Below are 17,374 nucleotides of genomic sequence, written 5' to 3'. Positions count from 1 at the left end.
AGGACACTAATTAGTAACATGAAACATAAGAAAGTATACAACATATTGGCAAGTATAAATATAAAGTCAAATTTAGAATACATACTGTAAGATGGTGGTGTGTTAACCAGTCAACTCTAGTAAATGTTAAAGGACAGAACTATTTAAAAATAGCTATAACTACAGTAACTTGCTAATGGGTACACAATATAAAAAGAGGTAAATTGTGGCATCAAAACATAAAATGTGGGAAAGGAGTAACTTCATAGTGTTTTTGTGTGTTATCAAAGTGTTATCACCTTAAGAGTTATATCTGTAGGATATCTTCTGTAAGTCTAATGGTAATCACAAAACAAAAGACTATATTAACACAAAAGAATAAAGAGAAGGGAATAGAAATATACCATTATAGAAAATCATGAAATCACAAAAGAAGACAGCAAGAGAGAAAGAAAAGAACAAGGGAGTTACAAACAGCCAGAGAACAATTAGGTGGGCATTACCCCTTACTTGTCAATCATTATTTTAAGTGTAAGTGATTTAAATTTTGCACTCAAAAGAAGTAGAGTTGCTGGATGGATTAAAACAAAACAAAAAAAACCAGACCCAATTATGTGCTTTCCACAAGAGCCTTACTTCAGCTTTAAGGACACTCACAGACTGAAAGTGAGGGGATGAGAAACGGTGTTCTATGCAAGTGGAAACCAGGAAACAACAGCAGTAACCATACTTATATCAGAAAAAATAAACTTTAGCTCAACAATTGTAATGAGACAGAGATGGTAATGATACCATGATGAAGAGGAAACATTACAGCTGATACCACAATAATACACAGGATCAGATTATTATGAACAGTTATATTCAAACAAATTGAATAGCCTAGAAGCCATGGATAAACTCTTAGAAACAGTCTACCAAGAGTGAATTACAAAGAAACAGAAAAAATCTAAACAGATCAATAACAAGTAAGGAGATTGAATCAATAATCAGAAACCTCCCAACAAAGAAAACCCCAGGACCAGAAAATAGATGGTATTATTGGTGAAACACTATGAAGTTACTCGTTTCCCACCTGTCAAATGTTTAAATAAGAATAAATGCCAAAACTTCTCAAACTTTTCTCAAGTCGAAGAAAGAGAACACTCTCAAAGCTGTTTTACAACCAGAATTACCCTCTCACCAACATCAGGTAAAGACACTGTAAGAAAAGAAAACTACAAGCCAATGTCTCTGATGAATACAGATGCAAAAATTCTCAACAGAATTCTGACAGACCAGTTCGATAGCACATTAAAAAATCAGGCCCTGTAATCAAGTGGGATTTAACCATGGAATGCAAGAGTGGTTCAACATACACTAATCAGTAAATGTGCTATACCAGATTAATAGAATGAAAGATAAAAATCATATAATATTTCAATAGTTGCAGGAAAAACAGGGGATGGATTGGTAACAAGGATAAGGGAACTTTTGGGGGTGATGGAAATGCTCTAGATCTTGACCATGGTGATCTTTAATGTAACTGTGTTCTTTTGAAAGTTGTTGAACTGTATTCTTAAAATGAGAGCATGTTATTGTATCTAAATTATGCCACTGTAAAACTGATTTAAAAAAGAATATTACAAGAAGAACCAGTCTGAACACCTTATATCCCCTGCCCCTGAAACACTTTCCATAAATAAAACAGATTTAGCTTTGTATTAAACAAGAACCTAGTAATTTTTAACTTACTACAGAAGTTAGAATAAATGTGAGTTGTATAAAATGGAATACCACCCAGCAATAAAAGGACAGGTTATTGATACAACTAAGGTGGACTTAAGAGCATCATGCTTAGGGGAAAAGGCCAATATCAGAAGTTATATATTGTATAGTTTCATTTTTTGTCTTAACAACCCACCTATAGAGATGAAGGACAAGTAAGTTAGTGGTTTTTAGAAGACAGAGATGAAGGTGGAAGGGGAAGGGTGTGACTGTAAAGGGATAATGTAAGGGGGTTCCTTTATGTTAGTAAATGAGTTCTGTGTATGATTGTGGTGGTAGCTACATGAATCTATAAAAGTGATCAAATCACATAGGTCAGACAGAAACATGTGCTGCATATAAAATTTCTCAAAGCTAAATAGAGTCTATAGTTTTGCTTTTATACTACAGTTGCTGTGGTAGGAAGTTGGGTGGATTTTAAGGAAATCTATCCAATATTTTTGAAATTTTGTGGGACTCAGTAATAATTTCTAAATAAAAAATTAGATTTCTTCTCACAGCTTGTGTGTGTGTGTGTGTGTGTGTGTGTGTTAGTCACTCAGTCATGTCCAACTCTTTGTGACCCCATGGATTGTAGCCCACCAGGCTCCTCAGTCCATGGGATTCTCCAGGCAAGAATACTGGAGTGGGTTGCCATTTCCTTCTCCGTGGTCTCACAAGTGTAACTGTAAGCTAATACATACATGGGAATTTTAGTCATAATTCTTTATAATGAGGCTTATTTACAGGGATTTTTCTCATAGATTTAATTTTAATCTATCAAACACATATTGAAGTAAAACAAACATCTTAAAGTAAATTCCCATGGGATTATTCTTATAGTAAACAGTGATTTATTAAACAACAACCTCTGAAATCAATTAAAAATCCTTTGGTTTATGTCTATAACATTTTCATAAGCTGATTATTTAAAGAGACTCAATTATTGTAAGTGAAAGTGGCTCAGTCGTGTCTGACTCTTTGCGACCCCATGGACTATACAGTCCATGGAATTCTGTAGGCCAGAATTCTGGAGTGGGTAGCCCTTCTCTTCTCCAGGGGATCTTCCCAACCCAGGGATCGAACCCAGGTCTCTAACGTTGCAGGCGGATTCTTTACCAGCTGAGCCACCAGGGACTTTGTAAAGGGCCATAGTAAACAGTCTTTCCTTAAATGTTTGTATATCTTTATGAACTAAAATTCTTAAAACTAAAGTTGCCTAGAGTTATAATTAGTGAATTTTCAATGACATTAATTATTTGCATCTTTATAAGGGAGGGCAGAGAATCATTTCTTCTATGCTCTGGGGAATGTATAATCTGTGATGGGAAATTTACATTTACTGTCACAGTTAGGGTGTAAACATACACACTGATTTCTTCCCTGCAGAGTTTATCATGATGGGAAGGTCCTTGAGGGCACCTGTACCTGGATTTCTAATCAGGTTCAAAAGGATTATAAACCTTAAGCAAATGCTATATGCTCTATGACATGCTGATTCAGATGTCTGCCTGTTGTTTCCTTTCAAAATTTATAGCTACAAGTTTGATCTAAATCATAGACTGACTCTTGAAACATTGAGACTGTGAGATTTATGCTATATTTCTTTGCCTGTGAAGGAAGAAGATTCTGTGGGTACATCCACTCGGCTTTGATATCCCCTAGGCCAGTTCTTCCAAGGAATTGGAGGTGAAACATGCATAAAGGGTCAGCACTGAGTTCTGTCAATGGATGGAGAGTGAGTTAACGAAGTTTCTATATTTTGCTAAATTCTCTGAAAATGAGGAAAGTATTTATATTGAATAACCCCAAAGTCCAAAGTCAGGAGCTCTGACTCTACTGCCTGTATTGTTCTCAGCATACCCTCTGTGTTGGCTTTATCTTCATTCTGGTAGCAAGAGAATTACAGCACTTTAAAGTGACAAATCGAGAACATAGCAATATCAGAAGAAATTTTGTTTTTTTCCTAAAATTTTTTTTTAATCGAGATGTACTGTATACAAAGAGTCAGACACGCCTTGGTTACTGAACAACAACAGTTATATACATAGTAAAGTTGACATAATAAGTTGAAACTTTTGGGATTAGTCTTGATGAGGACCTTAGAGATTCATTAAAATTTGTTTTCTATGAAAATGTTAAGAACTCTTATTTAGGTGATACAGGAAACAAAATCACTTCCTTTAAGTTTATATTACATGAAGTCAACATTACAATAAAGTTTATGGCAAGGTACCAAGCTAGAGTTAAAGGTCATTTTTTCATCTTTAGTACAACCAGTATAAATACAGGCAGAAAATGAGTGTGGACTCAACTTATTCTTACATTGCAAAACTAACTCATTACCTTCCTCTCTCCTATCTACATAATGGTCACAGTAGCCTGATTTAGTTATAACAAAATGTGTCAAACAGTTATCCTTTTCACTGAGATATAACAAGGTATCCTTTGCTAATAAGTATACAGCTTGAAATGTTTTCAGAAACTTAACAACTAACTTAATCAGCACTCAAATTAATTATTTTCTCATTCTTGCCATCCTACAAAACCTAGGAAAGAACATCTAAATTCCTTTATTCATTCTCTGTGCACATAGGATAGAACAGAGTAGGGCAGTGTGTGGAAACCCTGAAATGTATGGTTAAGTATAAAATTTCAGATATCAAGGTTCACCTCAATATCTGTTACCAATTATTGACTTCCTGGATTCTTAAAGAATCTGAAAATTTGGAGACTATGAGAGGCTTCCTCGTTGTGGAATATCTGTATGGTCTCTTCCCTGTAGGAATCCCTTCTTGAAGGAACCTTCAGTGTGTAGTAGGATGATGGAAACATGAGTAGAAAGTAGGAAGTGGTAAATCAGATAAATATGGGGAGGACTGGGGATACCTTCCCACTGCTGAAGCCCATTATCAAGGAAGCTCATTCCTCAGCTACTATATCCCTCTATTTTCTAGTGAAGATAGAGCAGTTGTTTGTCACATGCAGTTCATTCAAAAGACAGCGATTTAAATGTTGAGAAATGTGTGCCTTCAAGACACTATAAGGCAAAGAAGCGTTTACATGATTTCTGCCAGACTGAGATTCTTTCTCATAAATAAAGCTCATGTAAAAGTGAGTTTGTAAAGGATGGAGCTGTGTTCCCTACTAATGAAATTTTCTTCTGTTCTCACAGATTTCTGAAGTTCAGAATGCTGGCTAGAAATGACTCTTTAGTGACTGAATTTATTCTTGCTGGATTAACAGACCGTCCAGAGCTCCAGCAACCCCTCTTTCACCTGTTTCTAATGATCTTTGTTGTCACCATGGTGGGCAACCTGGGCTTGATCATTCTTATTGGTCTAAATTCTCACCTCCACACCCCCATGTACTATTTCCTCTTCAACCTGTCCTTCATTGATCTCTGTTACTCTTCTGTTTTCACCCCCAAGATGCTGATGAACTTTGTATTCAGGGAGAATACCATCTCGTATGTAGGGTGCATGACTCAGCTGTTTTTCTTTCTCTTTTTCGTCATCTCTGAGTGCTATGTGTTGACCTCAATGGCCTATGATCGCTACGTGGCCATCTGTAATCCCTTGCTGTATAAGGTCTCCATGTCCCATCAGGTCTGTTTGGTGCTCTCTTTGGCTGCATATGTGATGGGGTTTGCTGGAGCATCTGTCCACACAGGGTGCATGCTTAGACTAACCTTCTGCAATGTGAATGTCATCAACCATTACTTGTGTGACATCCTCCCACTCCTCCAACTCTCTTGTACCAGCACCTATGCCAATGAGGTGGTAGTTCTCATTGTCGTGGGTATTAACATCACAGTACCCAGTTTTACCATCCTGATTTCTTACATCTTCATCCTCACTAGCATTCTTCATATCAAATCTTCTCAAGGAAGATCAAAAGCCTTTAGTACCTGTAGCTCCCACATGATTGCTCTTTCTATTTTTTTTGGTTCAGCATCATTCATGTACCTTAAATATTCTTCTCCTGGATCTATGGAGCAGGGAAAAATTTCTTCTGTTTTTTATACTAATGTGGTGCCCATGCTCAATCCTTTGATTTACAGTTTGAGAAACAAGGATGTCAAAGTTGCACTGAGGAGATCCGTATTTAAAATCCAGAGGAGAAACGTGTTCTAATTAGTAACAGCAATAATGTAAAGACATTCAATTTTGTACTTAATTTTTATTATCTATCATGATGAGATTTGTTCAAAATTGCATTACTTCTACGGATTATATTATGTGTGGTATAATAGACTTGTCCTATCATTTCTCTTATAGCTGTTCTTGTCTCATTCCTACGTATCTCTTGTAACTTGTAACAGTTTTAGTAAACAACTAATGGCATCTTTATAAAAGGGAAATATCAATTGATTTTTTTCAAACTACCTTTGACTTTCGGGCTATTCCAAATTGAACAAATGTGGTGTTTCTTAAATGCATAAAGATAAAATTAGAGTTTGTTGATCTAGACACAAAAGTACCAAACAATACAGGATAATTCTCTTATGAAACAGTATTGTTACTGATATAGTCAGAAGGCCTTCCTCAGTGATCAGTACAAAGAAATAGAGGAAAACAACAGAATGGGAAAGACTAGAGATCTCTTCAAGAAAATTAGAGATACCAAGGGAACATTTCATACAAATATGGGCTCAATAAAGAACAGAAATGGTATGGACCTAACAGAAGCAGAAGATATTAAGAAGAGGTGGCAAGAATACACAAAAGAACTATACAAAAAAGATTTTCATAACCCAGGTAACCACAATGGTATGATCACTCACCTAGAACCAGACATCATGGAATGAGAAGTCAAGTGGGCCTTAGGAAGCATCACTACAAACAAAGCTAGTGGAGGTGATGGAATTCCAGTTGAGCTATTTCAAATCCTAAAAGATGATGCTATTAAAAATGCTGCACTTAATATGTCAGCAAGTTTGGAAAACTCAGCAGTGGCCACAGGACTGGAAAAGATCAATTTTCATTCCAATCCCAAAGAAAGGCGATGCCAAAGAATGCTCAAACTATCGCACAATTGCACTCATCTTACAAGCTAGTAAAGTAACACTCAAAATTCTCCAAGCTGGGTTTCAACAGTACGTGAACTGAGAACTCCCAGATATTCAAGCAGGATTTAGAAAAGGCAGAGGAACTAGAGATCAAATTGCCAACATCCGTTGGATCACAGAAAAAGTAAGAGAGTTCCAGAAAAACATTTACTTCTGCTTCATTGACTACCCCCAAACCATTGACTATGTCAATCACAACAAACTGTGGAAAATTCTTCAAGAGATGGGAATACCAAACCACCTGACCTGCCTCCTGAGAAATCTGTCTGCAGGTCAAGAAGCAATAGTTAGAACCAGACATGGAACAAAGGACTGGTTCCAAATTGGGAAAGGAGAATGTCAAGGCTGTATATTGTCACCCTGCTTATTTAACTTCTATGCAGAGTACATCATGCAAAATGCTAGGCTGCATGAAACACAAGCTGGAACCAAGATTGCTGGGAAAAACACCAATAACCTCAGATATGTAATTGACATCACCCTTATGACAGAAAGCGAAGAGGAACTAAAGAGCTTCTTGATGAAAGTGAAAAAGGTGAGTGAAAAAGCTGGCTTAAAACTCAACATTCTAAAAAATAAGATCATGGCTTTGGGTTCCGTCACTTCTTGACAAATAGATGGGGAAACAATGGCAGACTTTATTTTCTTGGGGTCCTAAATCGCTGCAGATTGTGACTGAAGCCATGAAATTAAAAGATGCCTTCTCTGTGGAAGAAAAGCTATGATCAACCTCAGTTCAGTTCAGTTCAGTTGCTCAGTCGTGTCCGACTCTTTGTGACCCCATGAATTGCAGCATGCCAGGCCTCCTTGTCCATTACCATCTTCCAGAGTTCACTCAAACTCACGTCCATTGAGTCAGTGATGCCATCCAGTCATCTCATCCTCTGTTGTCCCCTTTTCCTCCTGCCCCCAATCCCTCCCAGCATCAGAGTCTTTTCCAATGAGTCAACTCTTCGCATAAGGTGGCCAAAGTACTGAAGTTTCAGCTTTAGCATCATTCCTTCCAAACCTAGACAGTATATTAAAAAGACAATATATTAAAATATATTAAAAATACATTACTTTGCTGACAAAGGTCCATCTAGTCAAAGCTATGGTTTTTCCTGTAGTCATGTGTGGATGTGAGAGTTGGACCATAAAGAAAGCTGAGCACCAAAGAATTTTTCCTTTTGAACTGTGGTGTTGGGAAGACTCTTGAGTCTCTTGGACTGCAAGCAATTCAAACCAGTCAATCCTAAAAGAAATCAGTCCTGAATGTTCATTGGAAGGACTGATGCTGAAGCTGAAACTCTGATACTTTGGCCACCTGATGAAAAGACCCTGATGCTGGGCAAAATTGAAGGCAGGAGGAGAAGATGACAAAGGATGACAGTTGGATGACATCACTGACTCGATGGACATGATTTTGAGTAAGTCCCGGGAGCTGGTGATGGACAGGGAAGCCTGGAGTGCTGCAGTCCATTGGGTCACAAAGAGTTGGACATGACTGAGTGGCTGAACCGAAATGACAGTCAGAGGGATTTAAAGAAATGTCTTCATTGCTAATGTAAACAGTTTAATGTAGAAAGAGATCCACCTGATGTTGTCATTTTGTTCTATTTTTTGTAACACTTTTGATCTTGCATTTCTTGCTCTCTTTGAAAATAACATAAATCTTTTCACCTGCCACCTGCTTCTGAGAACCTCTATCAGGCAAATACATTTAGTACTCAAGAGAATACATACAATTCTACCATTTATTGTCAAACATAGCATTAAGAGAGGGTGATTAGAGGAATAATACATATGTATCTCAGAATTCCAATAAGTATGATGGGCAGTTTGTTATCAAATTTGTATTTATTACTATCTACTTGACACAAAATATTTTGAAAAAGGCATATGGTTTTACTGTAAATTTCATCATCACATTAGGCAAATACTACACATAGTGTTAGGAGAAACATTTTAAGCCATGTTTCACTTATCCACCGAAGTGTTATCAAAGGTGTGTATTAATACAACAAATTATATTAACATTTTCTGAAATTACTTGAATGTTGTTTCACCAATGAGATAATAAATACATTTACCTAGATGTTTCTCCCTATAGTTTTCCCATTCATATATTTGGAGTATCATATGTAGTGGTAGGTCACAAAATTCTTGTTAATTGGATTATCTTGTTTGGATAACAATAATAAATTTAATGTTATAAATAATAATAGAATATAATAATTACAATAATAAGAAATCAGAAAGAACTTTGGGATTTAATTTCTTCTGGGCAGTGAAATGTGGCAGCCATGGATAGGTGCCACTAACCCCTTTTCAGTAGAACCATTTGTGGGGCACATCATTGTCTGTAACTGATATTCCCTTGGATCCAACATAGTATTTAGGTAGAGTCTATGTTTCATCTAAGATGTTCTCAACCATTGACTTAGCATGGTGGGTCATATGGGGCTGGCCTTTATCTTTGTAACATAGATCTCTTCTGATAGGCAGTCTTTGCTTAGGGACTTCTTATACTCTTTGAGATTTTTTTTTCTTTTTGAACCACACTGTAATCTGAAGTTTTTCTACCAAATTCTTCCTTCCTGCTCTCCTTTTGTAGGTGTCACGCTTTCATCCTGGTCTGAAAACTTTTTCACTGACACCCACTCCTTCCTATTTTATCTTTCACAGGCACTTACCACAGTAAATGTCTTGGAAGTCTAATCATTTCTTAGCATCTGTTTCTTGGAGAACTCAAAATAACATAACACTAACTGATTTTAAGACTTTGTTTTAGGATATGGTAATCAAAACAGATTGGTTTTGTTATAAATATAGACAAATAAATCCATGGGACACAACAGAATATTTAGAAACAGATCCTTACTTACATAGTTTATTGATTTTTAACCAAGCAACTATGTTAATCTGGAGGTAAAGACAAATCTAAGCGATTGATGCTGAAAATGCTAATTAATCATGAGGAAAAGTAAACTTTGATTTCTACCTCATGTCATACACAAAATTAATTTTAAATGGATCAAAACTATATATGTAAAACTGTCATTTGAAGCTTCTAGAAGAAAACATAGAAAATATGTTAATGTAGACACAGATTTCTTAGACATAATCTGGAAAACACTAAACCTAAAAGAAAAAAATATGAGTTTCATTTAAATTAGAGCAACTATGTATCAAAAAATATTTAGAGGCAGGCCACAAATTGGAAGAATATTTGCAATACTTATATGTGATAAAAGTATTATAACTAGGATATGTAGTAATTTAATTAAAATTTATCTCAGTGATTAAAAAGACCATATCATATATTCTCAAATGATTTGAAAGACGTATCCCAAAGGAACGTGTAAATGGCCAATAAGCCCATGGGAATGTGCTTATCTTGGTGCACCCCTTAGATATGGTAGCTAGCTGTTCAACAGTCCCTTACCAGTGGTACTATGCTCCCTCACATCATTGTCCAGACTTTTGCCCTTGAGTGGCTCAAGCACTTGTCAGGTCTTCAGGGTCTCCCTCCATGTTAGACCTTGCAACCTCTTGGTGGAGTCTCTATTTCAGAGGTCCAGTCACCAGCTGTGGGGTATCTTCAAGCCCTCCATTAATCCAAGCACCAATCTTGTAGAGCTTCTCCTCTGAGATTCTAGAATTTGGTAATGCTTCTTAGTCTTTCTTTTTGTTCCATCAGTCCTGGAAGTAGTATCTATTTTTTAATAGGATATTAGTCTTTATATTTTTCCCTTCAGGTCAGTTCAGTTCGGTTCAGTCGCTCAGTCGTGTCCGACTCTTTGCGACCCCATGAATCGCGGCACGCCAGGCCTCCCTGTCCATCACCAACTGGAGTTCACTCAGATTCACGACCATCGAGCCAGTGATGCCATCCAGCTATCTCATCCTCGGTCGTCCCCTTCGCCTCCTGCCCCGAATCCCTCCCAGCATCAAAGTCTTTTCCAATGAGTCAGCTCTTCACATGAGGTGGCCAAAGTACTGGAGTTTCAGCTTTAGTATCATTCCTTCCAAAGAAATCCCAGGGTTGATCTCCTTCAGAATGGACTGGTTGGATCTCCTTGCAGTCCAAGGGACTCTCAAGAGTCTTCTCCAACACCACAGTTCAAAAGCATCAATTCTTTGGTGCTCAGCCTTCTTCACAGTCCAACTCTCACATCCATACATGACCACAGGAAAAACCATAGCCTTGACTAGACGGACCTTAGTCGGCAAAGTAATGTCTCTGCAGCTTCTTATACTCTGTGTCTATATATCCAATTATCTTTTAAAAAAATGTCCTCTGTAGAAAGTGTGTAGTATGCTATATTTTTTGACTGGAATTTGAAACAGGGAACACGTTTTATGTGATTATGTTGGACTGACTTGACCCTCTCACAAAACATATCCAGTCTAACCTTGATGACAGTGATTAATCAGGAACAGTTATTTGGCTATAGTCCTTTCTGCCAAAATTGTTTAAACAGGCTTTTCTCTTTGTAGTTACTGAATTGGTAAGATTAAATCTTGGTATTCTGGTAGTCCTATTTTCACTGCATGGGAGAATTTAGCTGAGGTTGTAGTAGAACCAAGCAAACAGAACATGGGGGGAGAGACACACTTCCATGAGTGGTTGGCCCTGTCCAGCCAAATAAAAGGCCATGTATATTTGTGGCTTACCAGTTTCACACACTTTTGGGGAGTATGTTGGTTTATCTAGGCAAAATATAGTTGCAGGCATGACACGTGGCTTGCAGTCTGAATGTGATATCCAAGTGCCCAGAACACGCTGCTGAAAGTATGAGTCAGCAAATGCCTGGCCTGGTCTGTGAATCAGCAGGCTTATTTTGCAGGGTAACTTTATATTCTGTAGATCAGCCTGTGTAAAATGATCATTTAAAAATATTAAAACCACAATTCATATAAAACTAAAATGCTTAAAGCTTTAAATGTAATGTTTAGAAATAATTATAACTGTAGAATTTGATATAAAATTATTTCAATATATTAAGCATTTTAAAGATACCTTTAGGATATTTGGAAGTATTTTGTCTGTAAATTGATGAATTTCTTGAAGATACAAGTAATGTCATATATGGCTTTATTGTCCTTCTGTATATGCTTCATGCATACTATTTTTTTTTTGGGAAAAAAAGAGTTTGTTTTATTCATGTGGAATCCCTAGATGAACAGAGCCTAACGTATATGCTAGATAGATGCTCTCAGAAGGGTAAGAATAGAGTGGGTCTGATGTGGTGGCATATACCATACTCTGGTCAGTGACAAGCGTGATCAGCCAAGTGAGGCATTCTCTGCTCTATCTCAACAGCTCAGCCAAAGAGGTGCTCCACCACCTGGTCACCAGCTATGACAGTCACACGCAAAGGGGACAGTGTCTACTGTGGTCAGGAGTTCCACAGAGCTGCTGGAGGTGTTTGTTTCAGGTGCTCAGACTTGTGGTGCTCAGCTTATGATGGAGGGAGGTTGGGCAGGGAATCCTGAAGCTTGGGATTCCATCTCCAAGTAGGTGCCTGAGTCTCTGTCTCCTCATGTCAGATGCTTCCACTTATCTCCAGCCAATTTATCCTTTTCATGCATGTAAACTAGATGCAGTGTGATTGCTCTGAGAATGTATAAGCCTTCTGAAACTAGATTTGTTATTTTGAAATATTGGAAATGAAAAATGAAATTAGTTCTAATTTTGTTGAACATTAAATTTGTAAGTAAAAAGAAAATAACTCACATTATTTAAATATGACTTTGATGGCAAAATTTTCAATGGTGGTAAGAATGATTTAACCTCTGTCTCTTACACATACAAAGTTTCTCATCGATTGATGGTTATAAAAGAAATTAAAAACTATGGATCAAGGATTGCAAATGATTATTTCAAGTGCAAAGCCTGATACAAAAAATTATATTCTGAAAGCAAGTACAAATTTTTATTTAGAATTATGAATATATTTTATTTTTTATTTTTACTTTATTTTACTTTACAATACTGTATTGGTTTTGGCATACATTGACACGAATCCACCAGGGTGTACATGAGCTCCCAAACATGAACCCCCCTCCCACCTCCCACCCCACATTATCTCTCCAGATCATCCCCGTGCACCAGCCCCAAGCATCCTGCATCCTGCATTGAACATAGACAGGCGATTCGATTCTTACATGATAGTATACATGTTTCAATGCCATTCTCCCAAATCATCCCACCCTCTCCCTCTCCCTCTGAGTCCAAAAGTCCACTCTACACATCTGTGTCTCTTTTGCTGTCTTGCATACAGGGTCATCATTACCATCTTTCTAAATTCCATATATATATGTTAGTATACAGTATTGGTGTTTTTCTTTCTGGCTTATTTCACTCTGTATATTCGGCTCCAGTTTCATCCATCTCATCAGAACTGATTCAAATGTATTCTTTTTAATGGCTGAGTAATACTCCATTGTGTATATGTACCACTGCTTTCTTATCCATTCATCTGCTGATGGACATCTAGGTTGTTTCCATGTCCTGGCTATTCTAAACAGTGCTACGATGAACATTGGGGTACATGTGTCTCTTTCAGTTCTGGTTTCCTCAGTTTGTATCCCCAGCAGTGGGATTGCTGGGTCATAAGGCAGTTCTATTTGCAATTTTTTAAGGAATCTCCACACTGTTCTCCATAGTGGCTGTACTAGTTTGCATTCCCACCAACAGTGTAAGAGGGTTCCCTTTTCTCCACACCCTCTCCAGCATTTATTGCTTGCAGACTTTTGGATCGCAGCCATTCTGACTGGTGTGAAGTGGTACCTCATTGTGGTTTTGATTTGCATTTCTCTAATAATGAGTGACGTTGAGCATCTTTTCATGGTTTGTTAGCCATCTGTATGTCTTCTTTGGAGAAATGTCTGTTTAGTTCTTTGGCCCATTTTTTGACTGGGTCGTTTATTTTTCTGGAATTGAGCTGCAGGAGTTGCTTGCATATTTTTGAGATTAGTTGTTTGTCAGTTGCTTCATTTGCTATTATTTTCTCCCATTTCGAAGGCTGTCTTTTCACCTTGCTTAGATTTTCCTTTGTTATGCAGAAGCTTTTAGTTTTAATTAGATCCCACTTGTTTATTTTTGCTTTTATTACCAGTATTCTGGGAGGTGGATCATAGAGGATCCTGCTGTGACTTATGTCAGAGAGTGTTTTGCCTATGTTCTCCTTTAGGAGTTTAATAGTTTCTGGTCTTACATTTAGATCTTTAATCCATTTTGAGTTTATTTTTGTGTGTGGTGTTAGAAAGTGATCTAGTTTCATTCTTTTACAGGCGGTTGACCAGTTTTCCCAGCACCACTTGTTAAAGAGATTGTCTTCCCTCCATTGTATATTCTTGCCTCTTTTGTCGAAGATAAGGTGTCCATAGGTGTGTGGATTTATCTCTGGGCTTTCTATTTTGTTCCATTGATCTATATTTCTGTCTTTGTGCCAGTACCATACTGTCTTGATGACTGTGGCTTTGTAGTAGAGCCTGAAGTCAGGCAAGTTGATTGCTCCAGTTCCATTCTTCTTTCTCAAGATTGCTTTGGCTATTCTAGGTTTTCTGTATTTCCATACAAATTGTGAAATTATTTGTTCTAGTTCTGTGAAAAATACCACTGGTAGCTTGATAGGGATTGCATTGAATCTGTAGATTGCTTTGGGTGGTATACTCATTTTCACTATATTGATTCTTCTGATCCATGAACATGGTATATTTCTCCATCTATTAGTGTCCTCTTTGGGTTTCTTATTTAATAAAAAATCATTCATTTTATTTAAGAGATGTTTTTGGTTTTTTGATTAATTTACTTTAGCATATAATGGGACAAGGCAATGGCACCCCACTCCAGTACTCTTGCCTGGAAAATCCCATGGATGGAGGAGCCTGGTGGGCTGCAGTCCATGGGATAGCGAAGAGTCGGACAAGACTGAGAGACTTCCCTCTCACTTTTCACTTTCATGCACTGGAGAAGGAAATGGTAATCCACTCCAGTGTTCTTGCCTGGAGAATCCCAGGGATGGTGGAGCCTTGTGGGCTGCTGTCTATGGGGTCGCACAGAGTCGGACACGACTGAAGTGACTTAGCAGCAATAGCAGCATATAATGAATATGCCAACTTTTCTGATTTACCATCAAATATGACCCTAAATAGTTCCTAAAACATGCATTTACAATTAATAAGTAATTCGAAGGTTATGTGATCAAAAGCCAGTCATAAAATAGAATATTTTTTTCAGTATATTTAGCTGGTTTTGAGTAGGTGGTAGATCCAATAACCTAGCCCAACAATACCAGAAATGATAATTGTTAAATAGCTTTGTAGTCAACTTTGTTCTCAAATTAGATTAGGTGGTATATTTTAGGTGAATGTCTTCAGCTGTTATGTCTTCAAGTATTTTTCTCCCACTCCTCCTCCCTGTGGTCTGAAACTCCAATTACAAACATATGAGGTTACTTGATGTCTTAGGGCTCATTGATGCTGTGTTCATATTTTTGTTGTTCTTTTTTTCTCTCTGGATTTCATTTTGGGTAGTTTCTATTGCTCTTCTTTAAGTTTACCCATCAGCTCATCATTCTTCTGATGTGGTGTTACTCCATTCAGCACTTATTTATTTTTTTTATTTTTATTTTTACTTTATTTTACTTTACAATACTGTATTGGTTGTGCCATACTTTGACATGAGACCACCATGGGTGTACATGCATTCCCAAACATGAACCCCCCTCCCACCTCCCTCCCCATAACATCTCTCTGGGTCATCCCCATGCATCAGCCCCAAGAATGCTGTATCCTGCATTGGACATAGACTGGCGATTCGATTCTTGCATGATAGTATACATGTTTCAATGCCATTCTCCCAAATCATCCCACCCTCTCCCTCTCCCTCTGAGTCCAAAAGTCTGCTATACACATTTGTGTCTTTTTTGCTGTCTTGCATACAGGGTCATCATTGCCATCTTTCTAAATTCCATATATATGTGTTAGTATACTGTATTGGTGTTTTTCTTTCTGGCTTATTTCACTCTGTATAATTGGCTCCAGTTTCATCCATCTCATCAGAACTGATTCAAATGTATTCTTTTTAATGGCTGAGTAATACTCCATTGTGTATATGTACCACTGCTTTCTTATCCATTCATCTGCTGATGGACATCTAGGTTGTTTCCATGTCCTGGCTATTATAAACAGTGCTGTGATGAACATTGGGGTACATGTGTCTCTTTCAGTTCTGGTTTCCTCAGTGTGTATGCCCAGAAGTGGGATTGCTGGGTCATAAGGCAGTTCTATTTGCAATTTTTTAAGGAATCTCCACACTGTTCTCCATAGTGGCTGTACTAGTTTGCATTCCCACCAACAGTGTAAGAGGGTTCCCTTTTCTCCACACCCTCTCCAGCATTTATTGCTCAGCATATTTATTTTTACACAATTTTTATTTTGGAATTGTTTTAAATTTACAGGAAAATTGTTAATGTACTACAGAGTCTGGTTCCTCTTGCTGTCTTACATCAGGCTTCCCTCATGGCTTAGCAGTGTGATACATTGATCAGTTAATGAACCAGTAGTGATGCATTATTATGAAAGCCCATACTTTATCCCAATTTCCTTAGTTTTTACCTAAATGGCATCTGGTCCCATCACTTCAAGGGAAATAGATGGGGAAACAGTGGAAAAATTGTCAGACTTTATTTTTGGGGGCTCCAAAATCACTGCAGATGGTGACTGCAGCCATGAAATTAAAAGATGCTTCCTCCTTGGAAGGAAAGTTATGACCACCCTAGACAGCATATTCAAAAGCAGAGACATTGCTTTGCCAACAAAGGTCCATCTAGTCAAAGCTATGGTTTTCCCAGTGGTCATGTATGGATGTGAGAGTTGGACTGTGAAGAAGGCTGAGCACCGAAGAATTGATGGTTTTGAACTGTGGTGTTGGAGAAGACTCTTGAGAGTCCCTCGGACTGCAAGGAGATCCAGCCAGACCATTCTGAAGGAGATCAACCCTGGGATTTATTTGGAAGGAATGATACTAAAGGTGAAACTCCAGTACTTTGGCCACCTCATGCGAAGAGTTGACTCATTGGAAAAGACTCTGATGCTGGGAGGGATTGGGGGCAGGAGGTGAAGGGGACGACCGAGGATGAGATGGCTGGATGGCATCACTGACTCGATGGACATGAGTCTGAGTGACCTCTAGGAGTTGGTGATGGACAGGGAGGCCTGGTGTGCTGCGATTCATGGGGTTGCAAAGAGTCGGACATGACTGAGCAACTGAACTGAACTGAATGTTCTTTTTCCATTCTAAGATCCCATTCAGAATACTCCAGTGAATTGATTAATTATGTCTCCTTGGGTTCCTCTTGGCTGTTAGGTTTTGTCAGACCTCCCATGTTTTTGATGAGTTTGACAGTTTTGAAGAGTATTAGGTATTTTGTAGAATGGGCTTCCCTGGTGTCTCAGCAGTAAAACAACCTGCCTGCAATGCAGGAGACATGGCCAGGAGATGCAGGTTCCATCTCTAGGTCAGGAAGATCCACTGGAGAAGGAAATGGCAACCCACTCCAGTATTCTTGCCTGGAAAATCCCATG

General features: G+C 37.9%; 1 protein-coding gene across 1 annotated transcript; it reads left to right on the top strand.

The window, feature by feature from the left end:
* LOC102177777 (olfactory receptor 8B3) lies at nt 4,914-5,861 on the top strand. The gene has a single exon (XM_005699566.2). The coding sequence runs from the start codon at nt 4,917-4,919 to the stop codon at nt 5,859-5,861; it is 945 nt and encodes a 314-aa protein (XP_005699623.2). The 5' UTR covers nt 4,914-4,916.

Source organism: Capra hircus, chromosome 29 (assembly GCF_001704415.2).
Source record: "Capra hircus breed San Clemente chromosome 29, ASM170441v1, whole genome shotgun sequence".
Classification (NCBI taxonomy): Eukaryota; Metazoa; Chordata; class Mammalia; order Artiodactyla; family Bovidae; genus Capra; species Capra hircus.
This window is presented reverse-complemented; position numbering and strand designations above follow the sequence as displayed.